General features: G+C 36.8%; 1 protein-coding gene across 1 annotated transcript in view; it reads left to right on the top strand.

The window, feature by feature from the left end:
* POLR2B (RNA polymerase II subunit B) overlaps positions 1-20,411 on the top strand; it is a 40,300-nt gene that overhangs the window by 3,647 nt on the left and 16,242 nt on the right. The window contains exons 2-16 of the mRNA XM_077757734.1: positions 2,193-2,265; positions 4,345-4,495; positions 7,531-7,643; positions 7,764-7,983; positions 8,315-8,473; positions 10,138-10,302; positions 12,804-13,000; positions 13,358-13,477; positions 14,255-14,441; positions 15,091-15,234; positions 15,468-15,607; positions 15,711-15,822; positions 18,344-18,498; positions 19,620-19,818; positions 20,145-20,313. Coding sequence (XP_077613860.1) covers positions 2,193-2,265; positions 4,345-4,495; positions 7,531-7,643; positions 7,764-7,983; positions 8,315-8,473; positions 10,138-10,302; positions 12,804-13,000; positions 13,358-13,477; positions 14,255-14,441; positions 15,091-15,234; positions 15,468-15,607; positions 15,711-15,822; positions 18,344-18,498; positions 19,620-19,818; positions 20,145-20,313 — 2,304 coding nt within the window. The remainder of the gene's footprint in view (positions 1-2,192; positions 2,266-4,344; positions 4,496-7,530; positions 7,644-7,763; positions 7,984-8,314; positions 8,474-10,137; positions 10,303-12,803; positions 13,001-13,357; positions 13,478-14,254; positions 14,442-15,090; positions 15,235-15,467; positions 15,608-15,710; positions 15,823-18,343; positions 18,499-19,619; positions 19,819-20,144; positions 20,314-20,411) is intronic.

Raw genomic sequence — 20,411 nt, 5'->3', positions numbered from 1 at the left:
GCCACCCCCCCCCCCCAAAATAAGTGATAATCTGAGGATACAGCTGAAGGTTGTGTCTCCAATGCCTGGGATGTAGTAAATACATTCAGTAAATATTTGATGAATAGGTGAATGAGTAAATGAGCCTCTTTCATGGACTCATTTTTTTTTTCCACATGACTCTAATAGGGGTATTCCTTAATTTCCTCCCCTCAGTTTTCCTTCTTTATATAAACTCTCCATATTCTACCAGCAGTTTATAAATAATTCTCACCTGTTTGTAATTTAGAACCCTTATTTGGGCTTCATATTTATATCTAGTTGTTTGCAAGTATTTAAAGTGATAAATGGTTACAAGTATACCTAAAGCTGACCTTACTTCTCTCCTTTTCCTACCTTTTTAACTTGCTTCTCTGTGGCTGTGATGTTAGCCTCTAATTTTTCATCAAAACTAGGTATCTCGGAGCTATTTTAGATACCTTTGTTTTTCTTACCCCTCCCACCATGTGTAGGGATCAGTCCAGTCCATTGAAGAAGCATTTATTAAGTAGTTTATTTTGAATATGTGTGTTAAATTTAAAATAGAAAATTCTTAAGTTTTGCAGACTACATATATAAATCCGAATATAAAAACAAAAATACAGCTTTTCTTTTTTGAGAGTGTGGGTGGAAGAGGGGCAGAGGGAGGGAAAGCGAAAGAGAGGAGAATCCTAAGCAGGCTCTATGCCCAGAGAGGATGGTGAGGGGTGGGGGGGAGGGGATGAGTGTGAGGTCATGACTGGAACTGAAATCAAGAGTCAGATGCTTAACAGACTGAGCCAACCAGGTGTCCCTCACACACTTATTTTCTTACATAAGGAGATGAGACTAATATCAGAGGACTAATATACTCTGAGTTTTCAAATGTCCTGTTGTTCATATTACTGTTGCTGCATAACTACCTTAAAATTTGGCTGCTTAAAAATTAATGTGTTCATGGAATCAGTGGGTCAGGAATTTTGACAGAGCACAGTAGGAATGACTTGTTTGCTCCATGTCAGTGTTTCAGTGCAAAGACTTAAAGGCTGAATGTTGACAGTTGCGGGCTGTATGATCTGGAGTGTTTATTCACATTTCTGGCACCTAGCCTAGAAGGACTGAAGGACCAGGATTGCTGACTGAACCATTTATAAGTGTTCTCTCCATATAGTTTGGGCTTCCTCACGTTATACAGGCCTTAGAGTAGTAGGACTTAATTAACAGACACTTAGAACTCCAGAATCCTGTTTCAGCAAACAGGGTGGAGCTACATCGTGTTTTCTTACATAGCTTTTAAAGCCATAGTGTGGCTTCAGCTGCATTTATCTTAGTTTTGGCACTGTCAACAACCCATCCAGATTTAAGAGGAGGCAACATAGACCTATATCTTGATGATAGGTGTATCAAGACAACATTATAAAAGAGTATGTGAAACAGAAGATATAGGTGTGGTCGTCTTCAGAAAATACAGTCTGTCACACATTACATGTAGAAATGTTGGTGTAATAGACCATTGTACCTTAAGGTATTGCCCAGCTATTGGAACACTACTCTGGCTTTACTCCCCTACTCTATTCTTTCACTCCGGTCTATGAGGAGCTTATTTTTTTTTTTTTAATGTTTATTTTGAGAGTGCACAAGTGTGTGCGAGCAGTGGGGGGTGAGGGTAGAGAGAAAGGGAAAGAGAATCCCAAGCAGACTCTGCGCTGTAAATGCTGAGCCCAACTTGGGGCTTGATCTGATGACCGTGAGATCATGACCTGAGTGGAAATCAAGAGTCAGATGCCTTAACTGACTGAATCATCCAGGTGCCCCTCTGAGGAGCTTATTAATCAGAGGACTACATGCTTGCTCCTAGTTATTATAGTTAGCTCTTCATGAGAATTACATGGACTTTCTGGAGAAGATGGAGTATTAACAAAGGGCACACAACTCACATCGAACCTTTGTAATGAAGCCTCTTTGTATATTGGGAGAATACCTATGTGACGTAGACCTTTGTATACATAGATGTATACCTATGTATATTATATATTAGTGATGACTCAGTTAATTGAAATTTTAAAGAAATGGGGTAAAAGGATTGTTTTTTATTTAGCAGAGAGTAAATGTTTCTGCTACCTCAAACCATAGGAGTGAGATGTTAACTATTAGGATTTTATTGCACATGAGTACAATATTTTTGGTTTTTGCAGATATGCAATATGATGAAGATGATGATGAAATCACCCCAGACTTGTGGCAAGAAGCATGCTGGATTGTAATCAGGTAACTTTTTAGACTTAATAAGCCTTAAGAGGCACAGTAAACTGTAAGGGATTTCCTGCTTATTCTGTTCTTGAAAACTAGATATTTTATATGTATATGCTCCATGAGAGCTGGTTTCTCTATTTATGTATTTAACTTGAGCCTTTAAAGTATTTTAGACTTAAAAAGTTACACAAAGAATTTATGTACACATTCACTCAGATTCCCTAGATGTTAACCTTATACAGTTTGTGTTTTTTTCTCTCTCTACATATTTTTTCCCTGAGACATTTGAGAGTCTGTTGCAGACCTAAACACAGTCTTTTACATAATCATAAGTTCTCAGGAAATTGATGTTAATACCATAATTTAATCTACAGATATCCACATTTTGCTTGTCTCACTAATGTTGTTAGTAGCAAAATAATTTTTTTTTGATCCTGGATCCAATCTAGAATTACATATTACATTTAGCTTTCATGACTTATTTTTTTGTCTCCTACAATTTAGAACCATCTCTCAGTCTTTCTCTTTTTTTTGACCATGGCATTTTGGAATGCCAGTTACTTTTTAGAATGCCCCTCAGTTTGGCTTTGTCTGATGTTTCCTTATAATTCGGTTTAGATGATTACTTTTGGCAGCAGTGATGTTCTCTTTGTAGTCCGTCAGGTGGCATGTGATGCCTGTTTTTCCATTCCTGGTGTTAATTTGATTCCTTAGTTTTCTTATTATTTTAAATTGATAAAGTTACATTAGGTTGTAGTGTAACCCAAATTCCCATCGAATTCTAAATGTAATTAAAATGTAATAGAACTCACAAGCCTTACCAATAGGTAAGAAAGTAACTTTTCTTTTTTTATTTATTGAAGTTTATTTATTTTGGAAAACAGAGAGTGAGTGAGAGGCAGAGAGAGAGGGAGACAATCCCAAGCAGGCTCTGCACTGCCAAGTGTGGAGCCCAGTGTGGGGCTTGAACTTATGAACCATGAGATCACGACCTGAGCCAAAACCAGGAGTCAGACACTTAACCAACTGAGCCACCCAGGTGCCTCTAATGTTTGTTTATTTTTGAGAGAGAGAGAAAGAGAGAGACAGACAGACAGACAGACCAACATGGGGTGGGGGGAATCAGAGGCTCTGAAGTAGGCTCTGTGCTGATAGCAGAAAGCCTAATGCAGGGCTCGAACTCACAACATGACCCGAGCTAAAGTCAGATGCTTAGCCGACTGAGCCACCTAGGCACCCCAAGAAAAGTAACTTTTTTTTTAATGTTTATTTTTGAGAGAGAGTCAGAATGTGAGTTCGGGAGGGGCAGACAGAGAGAGAGAGAGAGAAGGAGGGAGGGAGGGAGACACAAAATCTAAAGCAGGCTCCAGGCTCTGAGCTGTCAGCACAGAGTCTGACACGGGGCTTGAACTCATGAACCACGAGATCATGACCTGATCATGACCTGAGCCAAAGTTGGATTCTTAACTAACTGAGCCACCCAGGTACCCGGAACCTTGTTTTGTTAAAAATGTATTAAAATTTGGGGATATAAGTTTATGTTTTTATAATTAAACATGGCTATAAAAACTTTGTATTGAGATATTGGTATCTTCTTTGATGTTTGAGTATTATAACACCAAGAGGCATCTTGCTAGGAAAAAATAACTAGGTAGATACTCTGTGAGTGTGCAGAGGGTGAGGGAGAGAATCTTAAGCAGGCTGCATGCATGTCCAGTATGGAGCTGGACACGGGGCTTGATCTCAACTGTGAGATCATGACGTGGGCTGAAATCAAGGGTCAGATACTTAATCCCTTCAGTCACGCAGGTGCCCCTATAAGGACATTTATAATTAGGGCCTCCTATAGTTCTTATGTTGTGTTTTAATTATTTTATCCATCAGTCTTGTTCCCTAAACTTAACAAGATCTACGAAAACTTGAAAGTGTTCCTAGTCTCACCCCTTTATTGGATACCTCATAGTATCTGGTATAATGATGGACATAAGGTGGTTGGTATTTAATGATATATTTGTTGGGTTTAATTAAAATGAGGAAATATGCCAGAAAACATCACTGAGTTGTAACTGGTTATAAAACCAAATATTTTCCCAGTTCCTATTTTGACGAGAAAGGCTTGGTCAGACAACAGCTGGATTCTTTTGATGAGTTTATTCAGATGTCTGTTCAAAGAATTGTGGAAGATGCCCCACCTATAGACCTACAAGCTGAAGCTCAGCATGCTAGTGGAGAAGTTGAAGAGCCGGTAAGATGGTTATTGTAACAAAGTAACATATGTAAAAGAAAAGTATTGATTTGAAATTTCAGTCCCTCTGTCAACTGGCTTGAAGGTTTAAAAAGGTGTTTTTAGCAGGGTACTTAAAGCATTTTTAAGAAGCTCTTGACTTATTCTTCCTAATGGAAAGATGCAAGTAGTCCAAAACTCTAATCTTATCTATTCAGATAGTAGAGATTTAATAGTTGGGGAGGGAGAACTTAGAAATATGATGAACTACCAAGAGAAGTAAGCGCAAGTAGTCATATTGCTTCAGAAAGCCCCCTTTTCTTTCACAGTAAGGAATCATAAAATGTATTTGAAAGGCTTTTCCCCATTTTATTATTTTATAACTTTTTTTAAAGTTTATTTATTTTGAGAGAGAGTATAAGAGCATAAGAGCACACGAGAAAGAGAAACAGAGAGAGGGTAGAGAGAATCCCAAGCATGTTCCCTGCTGTCAGCACTGAGCCTGACTGAGGTCTCAATTTCAGGAACAGTGAGATCATGACCTGAGCCGAAATCAAGAGTTGGATGCTTAATCAACTCTGCTACCCTGGCACCCATCCTTGATTATTTTTTTTTGTAAGAAACACATAAAAATGTAAGAGATTATAAAGGGAAATCACCCAAACATACCAGCTATTTTAGTTTTTCCACTTTTTTTTTTTTAATTTTTTTTTTAAGGTTTTTATTTATTTCTAGGAGAGAGAGAGAGACAGCGTGAGCAGGGGAGGGTCAGAGAGAGAGGGAGTCACAGACTGAAACAGGCTCCAGGCTCTGAGCTAGCAGTCAGCACAGAGCCCGACGCGGGGCCCAAACCCACGAACCGCGAGATCATGACCTAAGCGAAAGTCGGACGCTTAACCGACTAAGCTACCCAGGTGCCCCAGTTTTTCCATGTTTCTTATAGTCTTTGTTTACACATACCTGTGTTTTTAGCATTGTTAAAATCAAATCATAGGAAGGGTCTAATTTCATAATCTGATTTTACAGGTGTGATGGTGAAGAAGTATGTAGTCCAAAATAATGGCTGTCCGTAGTTTTTGAGAAGAAGAGAGGGAGCATTGTGGGCTTTGAGAGATGGGGAAACCGAAAAAGTGAGTCAGGGAGAGCCCCCAGTTCAGTCCTTTTATATCTAGCCAGTTCAGTCTTTTCTGTAGTAAGCTTCTAAGGGTTGACCTGTTTTTCTCATTCTAGCTGGAGATGCTGCATAGACTTGCTGTTAAGAACAAAAATAATTGGCTCTTCAGGCACTGTACTGGAAAAATGGGCATAAAAAAGTTATTTATTTTTTTAATCCTTAAGACATTTTCTGTTTCTGGCATTTGCAAAACAAGAGAACAATACAACATAACAGATTCAGAGTGCCAGTACTATTGAGGACTATTGGAGGAAGAGATTTCTGAAGGGTATCTGAACTTAGTGAAAAGATGGGGAGAGACTTAAGCTGACTGTGAAGGGCTGGGTAGGACTTAGTAGAGAAAAAAGATGCTTAGTGAGATCAACAAGAAAGTACTTGGTGTTATTTGGCTTTGGGATAGAATGACTGCAACAGTCAGTATATTATTTGATCTGTTTTGTTGGCTTGATCTGTTTTTGATAGGTGTTAGTAGAAGGTAAAATAGAACAAGATTGCCAGGCTTTGGATATCATTGGAAATTATTGAAAGACTGTCAAAGTATTTGCATAAAGCATTATTTTAGAAAGGTTACTTTGGAGATGGTGTTTAGTTGTGGGAAGAGGCTGAAGACAGATGAAAATCTTTGAATAACCTAGGTTTAAGATAATATGTTCTAGACTAGGGTGATGGTAGAAATAAGGAGCAGAGGGATGGGTTCTTTCTGGTTCACGATCACCATCAGTTCTCTTAGCCCTTTTAACTATTCCTGTTTGGGAAACTTGGGTGTTAATAATTTACTGTTAGTGGTCTGCTTAGTCCCACTGTCTGCCTTTCTGAGATTTGGTTTGGAGAGAAATCCACACAATTGGTGTATCTCTGGAAAGTTGTTACAGATCTTTTATTGGGGAGCAAATAGATATTAATTGGAAACTTTTTTTTTTTTTTGCAGGGTTGGACGTTATCAGTCCCTTTTTTAAAAATATTATTTATTTAAATTTACTTAATTATTTTTGAGAGAGCGAGTATGTGTGAGCAGGGGAGGGGCAGAGAGAGAGGAAGAGAGAATCTGAAGCAGTCTGCGCACTATCAGTGTAGAGCCTGATGTGGGGGCTTGAACACGTGAACCATGAGACCATGACCTGAGCTCAAGTCAGACCCTTTAACCAACTAAGCCACTCAGGTGCCCAGAAGTTACCAATCCTTTTTATAGAATAATTAGGGGAGCAACTGGGTGGCTCAGTTGGTTAATAAGCATCCATCTGTTGATTTTGGCTCAGGTAATGATCTCATGGTTCTTGGATTTGAACCCTGTGTCAGGCTCTGTGCCAACATAGCAGAGCCTGCTTAGGATTCTCTCTCTCTGCCTCTCCCCCACTCATGTTTTCTCTCTCTCTCTCCCTCAAAATAAATGTAAACTAAAGAATAATTAGAATTTTTTGTATATTTAATTGGAGTTAGGCTTATTATTATATTATTATTTTTTGGTGGTCTGTTGATTAGATTAGAGCATGGTCCTAATTGTCTGAATTTATCTTTGTTTTCTGGTAACTTTATACTTCTGATCTTAACTAAGGAGAGTGCACATAAAACTATATAGATCATTAACACAAATTCTTCTTTTTGATGTTAACACAAGAGCACATGAGATATGTGCATAGTCTTTATTTACTTGGGATATTTTAAGTCTCTTTGTCTTTTGCCTTAAGAAAGCAATTAAGTATAAAACTTGACATCTATGGAATGTGAATGTTTGCTTTGGAAGGTCCTCATACAAGTAAAGTGGGTTAATTTCAGCAGTTTCTTGAGCTACTTCTACTCAAAATGTTAATGTTAATTAAAATGGAATCATTAAAACTTTTATGGATAAAAATTACCCTTTTCATGTTTTTTGGTTTTATTTTAGCCAAGATATTTGCTGAAGTTTGAACAAATTTACCTCTCCAAGCCTACCCATTGGGAAAGAGATGGTGCCCCTTCACCAATGATGCCAAATGAGGCCAGATTAAGAAATCTCACGTAAGAATTTTTCCAGTAGCTGATACTGAAAAACCATTCATAAAATGTAATTTTAACCAGTTGAGAGTTTTAGTAAATGTCTTACTATTACTTAGTTGTAATCTCTTTTTGTTTTTAAAGGTATTCTGCTCCCCTTTATGTTGACATAACCAAAACTGTCATTAAAGAAGGTGAAGAACAACTTCAAACTCAGCATCAGAAAACTTTTATAGGAAAAATTCCGATTATGTTACGTTCAACTTATTGCCTGTTGAATGGCTTAACAGATCGTGATCTTTGTGAGTTAAATGAATGCCCCTTGGATCCTGGTGGATATTTCATTATTAATGGATCAGAAAAGGTATAGTAATCATTATTTAAAGAAAATTCTAAAATCATAATAAAGATTTAAATTATGATAGTTGAAAAGTAAGCTTGTATACAGAATAACCTGGAAGCCATAGTTAAGTTATCTGGGGGGAAGGGGGTGTGTGTGTGACAGCTAAACTTCTGTAAACCAAAACTTTACTTAGCAGTATATAATAAACACTAGAAGTTTGTAAAGTTCAAGACTTGATGTTTCAGTAGGCTCTTGTGGTCAGATTAAATTAAGATGCAGATTTTTTACTCTTCTTTCTAATTCAAGGACCTGTGGGTTTTATGGCGTAACTTTTTTATTATTGTCCACATAGGTTCTGATTGCTCAAGAAAAAATGGCAACAAACACAGTCTATGTGTTTGCCAAAAAGGATTCTAAATATGCCTACACAGGAGAGTGTAGATCATGTCTGGAGAATTCTTCCCGCCCCACCAGTACTATTTGGGTTAGCATGCTGGCGAGAGGAGGACAGGTATGGACTGGGATTTGATGTTGTTTGGGTTTACTTCTTTTTGTCTAGTCTTATGATTTTTTTTTAAGTTTATTTGAGAGAGAGCACGAGTGGGAGAGGGGCAGAGAAAGTGAGAGAGAGAATATCAGCTTTCATGCTGTCAGCACAGAGCCTGATAATAGGGCTTGAACTCACTAACCGTGAGATCATGACTTGAGCCGAGATAAAGAGTCAGATGCATAACCAGCTGAGCAACCCAGGCATCCCTTGTTTAGCCTTAGGGTTTATCAGGCTGCATTCTTAGTCAAAAAAGCTTTTCTGGACTATATTGTTAGTGTTATGTGGCAGCTATTGTTTTACTTACTTGTTGCTCTGTAGCAGATTACTCCAGTAGAACATTTATCATCTCCTAGATATGTAAGTAGAAAGAACCAAATAGCATTTGGAGATCATGAGGGTTAAGCGTATAGGAAAAAGAGAAAGATGAAGATTTGGATATCATTTTATTGAGAGAGAGGGAGGGAGGGGCAGAGAAAGGGAGAGCAAGAATCCCAAGTGGGCTCCGTGCTGACAGCAGTGAGCCCAACTCTTGGCTCAAATCCACAAACCGAGAGACCATGACCTGAGCCAAAACCAAGAGTTGGATGCTTAACTGAGCACCCAGGCACTCCTGGAAATTGTGAACAGTTGTTACTGAACGGCCATAAGATGGGAGTTCTACGGAAGGAGGCCTAAAGTAGGAGGAGAGAGACAAAAATTCTTATGAGAGGGACCATGATAATATAGGGTTATGAGGCCAAGAGAAGATAGAGCTTAATATTGAAGAAAAAAATATAATTAAAACGAAGAGTCAGTTGATAGTATGTCATTATAGGTTAGTAACTTTTTGTTTTTGTATGTGTGTAGAATTAAAGAGAAATTGGAAAAAAGAAACTTGTGTGAAAGAAGCTATTTGTTGGGGCGCCTGGGTGGCTCAGTTGGTTAAGTGTATGACTTTGGCTCTGGTCATGATCTCACAGTTTGTGGGTTCAAACCCCGTGTCAGGCTCTGTGCTGACAGCTAGCTCAGAGCCTGGAGCCTGTTTCAGATTCTGTATCTTTCTCTCTCTCTGCCCCTGCCCTCCTCACGCTGTCTCTCTCTCTCAGAAATAAATATAACTTTAAAAAAAAATTTAAAAAAAGCTATTTGTTAATTTAGAAACCTCAAATGAGAGATACCGATCAGCTCTGAGTTAATGTTTTTCCTTCTCTGCTGTGTTTTTTTCCCCATGTTTGTCTCTGTCTCTTTTTTTCTTTTTAGCCCTTATGTTTTTCTTTCAGAGAGGTGTGTGTGTGTGTGTGTGTGTGTTTGTTTTCTGTGGGGGGAGAGGATGTGGGATCAGTGTTCATATTCTTTTGTAGCCAGATGTAATTTCTAAATACAGTATTTAGTAATTCTGAGAGAATCTTGGCAGGCAGATAGTAGAGGATGGAAATTCTCTCAGTTCTAAATGATCAACCTGTTCATAAAATTAGTAAACCTGTTCCAGTAGTTTTGGAAAGCAGCCATGGGATGTTCCTTAGAGTTTGTGAGGTATGCTTCTTTTGAAATATATACAATGAGCATGTATATGAATGGTTCTCATGGTGTTTTTATATGGCTGTGATCTCTTTGTACTGATCTTCTAATGATTTGTATTTTTCCAGGGTGCAAAAAAGAGTGCTATTGGTCAGCGCATTGTGGCAACGCTACCATACATCAAGCAGGAAGTCCCTATCATTATTGTGTTCAGAGCATTAGGCTTTGTGTCTGACAGAGATATTTTAGAGCATATTATTTATGATTTTGAAGATCCAGAGATGATGGAAATGGTAAATGTGAAAGCAAAATGTCTTTGTAGTGTTTTACAAGAGGTTTAAAGTTACTGACTGTCCTTAATCTTAAAACACAGTAGAGCAGCTACTCTTCAGAGCAGCTGAAGAGTAATTTAGCTGTCAGAAGTCTCATGCCATTTACTATTTAGCAAAAGCCTTCAGCCTGTCTCAGCTTCTTTCTTGACAATCCTGTGTAAAATAGTCCTAAGAACTAGAGGTTGCCAGAAGTTTACTGATGGCAGCAAGAGGAAGCTTTAGTAAGGAAAATCAAAAAGCATACCAGCCTGGTGCAATTTAGTAAAGAAGGAAACTGGATTATTGATACAACTTCGTCTTTTTTAAAACTTTTTATTTTGAAGTAATTTCAAATTTATAGAAAAGTCACAAAGAATTCTTGTATATTCTTTGCCTAGATTCACTAGTTTACCCTTGCTACATTGTGACCTTTGCTACATTTGTTTTACCATTCTCTGTCTATATAAACAAATTAATTTTTTCTGGACTATTTGAGAGTAAGTTTTGGGCATTGTTTCCTTTACTCTGAAATACTTTAGTGTGCATTTCCTAAGAACCAGGACATTCATTACATATTCATAATATGGTTACCAAAATCATAACCTTTAACTTAGGTACAGTACTGTTAAGCCATAGATCTTATTTAGGTGTTTGCCAGTTGTCCTAATAACGTCCTTAATGGTTTTTTGCCTGGTTCAGAATCCAGTCCAGGATTTGGTATTGCATGTCATTTTTAGGTCTCTTTAGTCTCTTTAAATCTTTCCTTGTCTTTTTCCTCAGTGTTTCATAATATTGAAACTTTTGGAGAGGAGGATAGGCCGGTTATTTTGTAGAATTTCCCACCATTTGGGCTTTTTTAGTATTTTCTCATGATTACATTCAATTTATGCTTTTTTTGGCAGGAAAAATATAGGAGTAATGTGTGCTTCCCACAGCATTGCATCAGGAGTCTTGTGATAGAATTTTGTCCTATTATTTGTAATGTTAACTTTGCAGTGGTGTCTTAGGTTCCTCTAAAGTTACTAATTTTGTCGGAAGATTCTTTGAGTCTAGATAAACAACCATTTCCTTGTCACTGTTTTTCATAATTCTTGTCTCAGTAGTAGTTGATACACTTAAAACTATCCTGAATTATGTGGAGTTTTTAAGATAGAGGAAAAAAAAGTTAAATGGAGGCTAAATGTTGATCACAAAGTGAGATGGTGGAGTGAGTACATGTTAGTTTTTAGAGCATTGATGCAGTTTCATGAGAAAAATGGATTCTGGCTAGATTTTACTTCAAGTTTTATCAGTAGTCATATGCTTTTTTTTTGGTTTTCTTTTAAATATTTAAAGATAGTATTTAAGTATTTAAAAGAAAACTACATGTTTTTATCCAAAAGGCATCCCAAGTGATTCAAACTGGATTCATACTGTATTCAAACTGGAATTTTCTTAGTAAAATGAAACAGCTAATTTGCTTTATGATTTTTTTTCTTTTTTTTTTTTCTTTTTTTTTAGTTTCTGTTCCCTTAGCTCTTTTGAAGCTTTGGCCACTTTTTGTAGTCTCTGAGTCCATCATTCACTGTTGAAAAGTGCTTTAATTTTTCTTCTGAAAATAATTGTTACTCTTTTTTCCAAATCTAGATTAACCTTAACAGAACAATTTCATAACAATAATAATGATTTAAAAAGATCACTTTCATTTACCATACTGTGGCCTCACACTGAGTGCTTTATGTTACCTTTTTCTGCTCTTTGGTTCCATGATTGGAATTCAGATGTTCAAATGTGAGGATCAGTGATAAATAGACATAGGAAGTCAAAGGCAGGAAAGGCATTTGAGTAAATTTGATAGGAGTAAAGTGTATTTACAGCGGCCAAAGTTACTCAGTGTTACTCCTCATTCCTCATGCTCATTACTGTGTAAAATTGGAATTTTGGAATGTTAGAACTAGAGTGAAACTTAGTGATTATTTTATCTAGCCACTTTGTAGATGAGCAAACTGATTACCTGGCTGCTCAGAGGCCACAGTTTACTTAATGGCAGGTATGGAATGTAGCTCTTTATAAAATACTCTTCTTTACAAAAACAGTGGTTTTATTTATAGGTTAAAAACCTCTTAAACTAAGGCTGAAAATAGTCTGGCACTTTTATTCATTTGCAGTTTAGTAAATTTTAATTTTGACTATTAAAAGTTCTCTAAATTGGTATAAGATGTTTAGAAGGAATTTTTGTTTTGCCATTTGTTAAAATGTAATTTTATTTTGTATGGAATTATTTGTAATTTTTTAGGAAGTAGAGTTGCCTGTGTTGATGAGTGGATTTTGTCAGAGATCTGTAGATCTTAAAAGTGTATTCAGGTCCTAAGATTTTGTTAATTCCTTGTTTTTTTAAAAAATATTTGCATATTCTTTTAGTACATAGGGATATTTAAAATGTTACAAATTGAAGTTTCAGTTGACTTAAGGTGAAAATGACTTTCATTTGAATTGTCTGATAGGTGAAACCTTCTCTGGATGAAGCTTTTGTCATCCAAGAACAGAATGTTGCACTAAATTTCATTGGCTCAAGAGGGGCAAAGCCTGGTGTCACTAAAGAGAAAAGAATTAAATACGCAAAAGAAGTCCTACAAAAAGAAATGCTCCCTCATGTTGGTGTCAGTGATTTTTGTGAGACCAAAAAAGCTTATTTCTTGGGGTATGTTCAATATCATTTTAAATTTTTTGCCAAGAGAGTTTTTCTTAAAGTTAAAAATATCAAAGGGGTTTTTAGATGGCTCAGTGGGTTAAGTGTCTAACTAACTCTTTTTCAGCTCTGGTCCTGATCTCACAGTGGTGAGATGAGTCCCACGTCAGGCTCCATGCTGATTGTGGAGCCTGCTTGAGATTTTTGCTCCCTCTCTCTTTGTCCCTCCCCACCTTACCCATGCTCTCTCTTTCAAAAAAAAAAAAAAATTAAAAGAAAATCAGAATGGTGTTTTTAAGAGGTTTTTAAAAAGCCAAAAGCCATATGTTTTCTTTCTCCCTTCCTTTTTTTTTTTTTTTTTTTATAAAGGTACATGGTTCATAGGTTGCTTTTAGCAGCTTTGGGCAGAAGAGAATTAGATGACAGGGATCACTATGGAAACAAAAGATTGGATCTTGCTGGACCACTACTTGCATTCTTATTCAGAGGGTAAGGAATGAGAATGATACCAGTTAAAAATAGAAAGATTTCATTTTAGATTAGTCCTTGCACTAATGAAGGTCCTAAACTGTCTTGGCATCCATATGAAGTTGGCTACATTCTCTTTACCACTTGCCCAGATTTTGTTCTACATTATGTTTGTGAATTTCAAGTTTGTGAGGGCAATTTATTACTTGTTTACATTTTCTTTATTTCTCTGGTAGCTTTATAAATCATTTGCCTTGATTTTCTAGGTACTGATGATACTGGAATTTTTAGTCCTGCATTTGCATTTTATAAAAACACAAAAGCTGGAGGGAAATCTATCAAAATATTAACGGTTGTTGTTTCACAGTATTGGCATAATACGATTTTTATTTTATTCTTCTTATGTTTTTACATTTTCTATACTTCCTGTAATGAACATATAACACTTTTATATTCAGAAAAGTTATTTTTAAAAACAAAATATGTAAACAACTTAATATGAAAAAGATCATATTAGCATTAGTTCTTTCTTTGTATTCTGTTGTTTAGTGTGTTGTAGATTAGTGTTTTTCAGCTTTCTGTTTTCACCCTGCTAAAGAGCCTGACATTTTTTCCCTAGTTGGCTCACCTCATGTGTCCTTATGTACTGTAAGTACATTAGTGCTTTTTACATAAAAAGTAGTAATGCTTCTCTCCCTCTACCCCAACTACTTTTCATCCCCTTGTGGGCAGAATTGTCCATATTGAGAATGCATGTTGTTGACCTTTTCATATTTAAAATACCATTTTATTTGGCAGTATGTTTAAGAATTTGCTTAAAGAAGTACGGATCTATGCACAGAAGTTTATTGATCGAGGAAAAGATTTTAACTTGGAATTGGCAATTAAAACAAGGATTATATCTGATGGCCTAAAATATTCTTTAGCTACTGGAAATTGGGGTGACCAAAAGAAAGCTCATCAAGCCAGAGCTGGAGTATCTCAGGTAAGGACATTGACTGTGATTACAGGTTTGATAGGAAAAAGTTGTGGGACTAATAGATCCCTCTATTCATTGAATGTAAATTATTTTACTTTTTTTTTCTTAAATGTAATAGCACTGGAGGAGATTGAATTATGAAAATTAAATTTTCCTTAAATTAGCTGTTAGCATTACTCAAGAGAGATTAAAGTTTTGGCGTATAGCAAGATAGTTAATATATATAAATTAGTGTAGCTGCTAAGACATTAGACGGTCCACATTAGTGAAATTTTTATATCTTAAAAGCTCCATATTAGAAGTTGACCAAAGTACAAAGTACAGTACAGTGTTGACCTGTGAACAGTGGGGGGTTAGGGGCACTAACCCTTGTGGAACTAACATCCTAGTGGTTGGAGGTGATCATACGCAAAACATTTATGTGGCTATGCTAGAACTGTATATCACATATTTGCCATCTCTGTTATGAGAGGCACTCAAGTTATGGGATGAATGATATCCAGGGAAAGGATGGAGAAAGGAGGGCTAGGGAGAGTTTGACAGTCTGTTGATATAGGTAAAAATGTGACTTTGCCTCATTCTAGTATTTGCTAAAAATGTGGTAGTATGAGTAACAGAAATGCCCCAACTTTAAAGATTTGCTATTGTTTTCTAGGTGTTAAACCGCCTGACTTTTGCATCTACTCTTTCTCACCTGCGTCGTTTAAATTCTCCTATTGGTAGAGATGGCAAGCTAGCAAAACCAAGACAATTGCATAATACATTGTGGGGAATGGTGTGTCCTGCTGAGACCCCAGAGGTAATACGTTAGAATTTACATTCAGGACAAAACGTCTACCAATAATTATATAGGATATATAATTACTTTTAGAAGTAAGTAATATGTTGTGTGGTTTTAGAACTAATATTTTATTTATGGATTTGTTCTTAGAAGGTGAGAGTCCTGAAATCAAATTGAAGAAAAAATGTTTATGGAAAAGAATTTTGATAGGTATGTTAAATCCATATGAGTAATACTTAGTTTATTCATAGGGCCATGCTGTTGGACTTGTGAAGAATTTAGCCCTGATGGCTTATATTTCAGTTGGATCTCAACCTTCTCCAATTCTGGAATTTTTAGAAGAATGGAGCATGGAAAATTTAGAAGAAATTTCTCCTGCAGCTATTGCTGAGTGTGTATAGATGTGATTTCTTTTTTTGGAACTATTGTTAATCTTTGGTTATTGTTTAGTATAGAGTTACTAACTGCAAAATGCCTTTGGTTTCACATTTTAGTGCAACCAAGATTTTTGTTAATGGCTGTTGGGTTGGAATACACAAAGATCCAGAACAACTTATGAACACCTTGAGAAAGTTGCGGCGACAGATGGACATCATTGTATCTGAAGTGAGTCTTTAATTAAGAGTATATGATTCTGTGGGATTTTTTTTTTAATATAGTTTATTTTTGAGACAGAGAGAGACAGAGTATGAGTGGGGGAGGGGCAGAGAGAGAGAGGGAGACAGAATTGGAAACAGGCTCCAGGCTCTGAGCTGTCAGCACAGAGCCCGATGCGGGGCTCAAACCCACAAACCGTGAGATCTGACCTGAGCCCAAGTCAGACGCTTGACCGACTGAGCCACCCAGGCGCCTCTGATTCTATGGGATTTCTAAACAAGGCATAAGACTAGTGATAGTTTTCTTTACATTGGCCTTTCTCTCTTTCCCTTGAATTGTAGAGTACATTGTCAGAAGTCTAGGTGATTTTTTTTAAAGTTTATTTTGAGAGAGAGAGAGAGAGAGAGACAGTGTGAGTGGGGGAGGGGCAGAGAGAGAAATGGAGAGAGAGAGAATCCCAAGCAGGTTCCACACTGCCGGTGCAGAACCTGACATCACACTTGAACCCATGAACTGTGAGACCATGACTCAAGCCGAAATCAAGACTTGTATGCTAAACTGACTGAGCCACCCAGGTGCCCCATAATTATTATGTTCTTTATTGCAAATTTACCCCCAGTTTTTGTTTTTTGGAGGGTGAGAAGGGGAGGAGCAGAGACGGAGAGGGAACAAGAGAATCTTAAGCAGGCTCCATGCCTAGTGTGGAGCCCAGTGAGAGGCTTGAGATCATGACCTGAGCCAAAATCAAGAGTCGCATGTTCTGCTGACTGAGCCAGCAAAGTGCCCTGCCCAAAATATTTTTTATAATTCCTTGGAATAGGGGCACCTGGGTAGCTCAGTTGGTTAAGTGTCTGACCTCTGCTCAGGTCATGATCTCATGGTTCATCAGTTTGAGCCCCACATTGGGCTTGCTGCTGTCAGCATAGAGCCCACTTTGGATCCTTCGTCCTCTTCTTTCTGTCCCTCCCCCACTGCACACACTTTCTCAAAAATAAGTAGATAGTGAGAAAAATAAAATATGTTTTCTGGGAATATATTTTCTAGTGCTGCCCGGTAGAAATATCATGTGAGCTACACATGGATATAGGAGCCGTGTTAAAAAATTAGAAACAGGAAGATAATTTTAATAATATATTTTATTTGACCTGTTCTATACAAAGCTGTAATTTCAACATCTAGTTAGTAGTTCTGAGAAATTTTTTATTCTTTATTTTTATGTGGTACTTTTTTATTGAAGGGTAGTTGACACATAGTATTACATTGGTTTCAGGTATATAACAAATTAATTTGACAATTCTATACATTATGCTATGCTCACCAGAAATGTAGCTACCATCTGTCACCATACATGCTATTATAATGCTATTAACTTATGTTCCCTGCACTGTACCACTTAACTATGATTTGTTCATTCATCTGGAAGCTTGTGCTTCCTACTCCCCTTTACCCTTTTTTTGCCCATCCTCCCAGTTCTTCCTCTGGTAACCATCAGTTTGTTTTCTGTCTATATGGGTCTGTTTCTGCTTTGTTTATGTGGTACTGTTTTTGAAATCCACTGTGTAATTTATACACATTGTACACTACAGCATCTCTCAGTTCAGAATGGCCACGTTTCAAGTGCTTAATAGCGACATGTGGCTAGTGACTGCTATATTGGACAGGTAGATTATAATTTTTTTTTTAATGTTTTATTTGTTTCTGAGAGAGACAGTGGGAGCAGGGGAGGGTCAGAGAGAGAGGGAGACACAGAATCTGAAACAGGCTCCAGGCTCTGAGCTGACTGTCAGCTTAAAGCCCGACGCAGGGCTCGAACCCACAAACTGTGAGATCATGATCTGAGCCGAAGTTGGATGCTTAACCGCCTGTTCCACCCAGGCGCTCCCTGGACGGGTAGATTATAAACCATTTGTCTGACAGGTAAGTGTCGGAAGTCAGGCTTATTTCTGAGAAAGTATGATCAATGCAAAATGATAACAGGGATGGTTACTGAAAGGTTGCAAAGTCTATGTAATTATCAAAGAGACAAAATAAATTGTTATATCTAGTGTTTGTGATGACAAAAATATATTTTTTGTTTTGCTTTATCTTGAATGACATTATTGCCAGATATTGTTGAGCTTTATGATTACCAAGGTTAGTTATTCTTTATAAAATTTTAAATTATACTTAGGTTTTTAGTATATTGAACAATGATAAACTAAGATTTGTCCATTTTTTAAAGTTTATTTATTTTGAGAGAGCATGCACGTGCATGCAGACGGGGGAGGAGCAGAGAGAGGTGTCTCAGTGCTGACAGTGTGATGCCTGACATGGGGCTGGAACTCAGGAACCATGAAATCATGACTTGAGCCAACATCAGGAGTTGGACGCTTAACCAACTGAGCTACCCAGCTGCCCCAAGATTTGTCCATTTTATTTGATAATTGTTTATTCCAGAAATTTATTAGAAATGTTATTATATTTTTAGCTAAGTCTTAATGATACAGAGAAAATAAAAGTTCATGAGACTCTTTTGTCTTTTTACATACAGGTTTCTATGATAAGAGATATTCGAGAGCGGGAGATCCGGATCTATACAGATGCAGGCCGTATTTGTAGGCCTCTTCTGATTGTGGAAAAACAAAAACTACTTCTAAAGAAGAGACATATTGATCAATTGAAAGAGAGAGAATATAACAACTACAGGTAAGAACATCCAGTGAGAAAAAAGTTCATATAACATAAAATTAACCATTTTAAAGTATACAGTTTAGTGGTTTTTAGTATATTCATAATATTGTGCAATTATCACCTCTGCCTAATTCCAGAATATTTCATTGCCTCAAAAAGAAACTCTGTATGGTCACATTTGTTTCTCTTAATTTTTATGATCAAGTAAAGTATTTGTAGGGTTTTGTCAAAGCATAAAAGTCTTTGTGACATGTTAAAGCCTGATAATAAATAACTTATGTAGTAGAAATTATATAACATGTAATATGAATACGATAGCAAATTTAATAAAAAGATGAACTTGCTTTAAAATTTTTAACAATATTTAATGTGTATTTTTTATTATGAAGAAACTTCAAACAATGCGTATAATAAAAATACAGAAAAGTCCCCAATTCATACTCTCCTCTTAAAAAGTAACCCATACTCATACACCCACAAATAGTTCAGATAGTTCCCTTTAGAACAAAGCAAGACAAACTAATAGTGATAGATATAGGATCATACTTCGTGTGTATTGTTTATAGTAACTTGCTTTTTTTTCACTATTAATAATATACCTTCTTTGGAACTCTTTCTGTATCTGTACATGTAGATAAATTTTTTTTTTTTAATGCTTATTTATCTTAGAGCAGGGGAGGAGCAGAGAGAGAGGGAGACAGAGGATCTGAAGCTGGTTCTGTGCTGACAGTAGAGAGCCTGATGGAGGGCTCCAGCTCACAAACTGAGATCATGACCTGAACCAAAGTTGGATGCTTAAACAACTGAGCCACCTGGGTGCCCCCATATAAGAATTCTCTTTATTAAGCAAGAAGCTTAGTTAAAATACTTCAGTAGATAAGGAAATAAAGTGAATGCTTCTTTTTTCTTTTAAAGTTTGTTTTATTTCTGTTTTTAGAGAGTGTGTAAGCAGGGGAGAGGGAAAGGGGGAGAGAGAGAGATGAAAATGAATCCTAATCAGGCTCCACACTCAGTGCAGAGCCAGATGCAGGGCTTGAACCCACGACTCTGGGATCATGACCCAAGGTGAAATCAAGAGTTGGACACTCAACCAACTGAGCCACCCAGGCTCTCCAAAGTAAATTCTTCTTTTTTAGTTGGCAGGATCTTGTGGCCAGTGGGGTAGTTGAATACATTGATACTCTAGAAGAAGAAACTGTGATGCTTGCCATGACTCCAGATGATTTACAGGAGAAAGAAGTAGCTTATTGTTCCACATATACACACTGTGAGATTCATCCATCGATGATTCTTGGTGTCTGTGCATCTATTATTCCCTTTCCTGATCATAACCAGGTTGGTTGCAATTTTTTAACTTCTGTTTCGTGAGGAATTGGGGGAAGTAGAATACAAATTAGACACTGATCTGTAGTTTTTCCCTAAAGAAAAGTGTGTTGATCAAAAGGCTGTGAACTCATATGGAATCAGCATTTAATATGCTTTTTTTTGGTTTGTTTCACTGTTAAGAGCCATAATTAATTATTCCAAATGGTTATCACTTCTCTTTCAGAAAAAAACATAACCTTTATCTGTCATATTTCTGATTTATGTCGTACCCTGTAGACTCTGTTTTTTAGAAGCATTAAATTACCATTGATTCTGCTTTTCATTTCTACCTTTAGTCCCCTAGAAACACATACCAGTCTGCTATGGGTAAGCAGGCTATGGGAGTTTATATCACCAACTTCCATGTTCGTATGGATACACTGGCCCATGTTCTATATTATCCTCAAAAACCACTTGTGACTACACGGTCAATGGAATATCTACGATTTAGAGAGCTGCCAGCAGGTATGTTCAGTTTTGTTTTTAAGTTTATTTTTTGTATTAAAAAATTTCTTTTAATGTTTATTTTTGAGAGAGTAAGAGAAAGAGAGCACGTGCGAGGG

The sequence above is a fragment of the Crocuta crocuta genome, unplaced genomic scaffold, assembly GCF_008692635.1.
Source record: "Crocuta crocuta isolate KB4526 unplaced genomic scaffold, BGI_CrCroc_1.0 scaffold282, whole genome shotgun sequence".
In the NCBI taxonomy this organism is placed as follows: Eukaryota; Metazoa; Chordata; class Mammalia; order Carnivora; family Hyaenidae; genus Crocuta; species Crocuta crocuta.
This window is presented reverse-complemented; position numbering and strand designations above follow the sequence as displayed.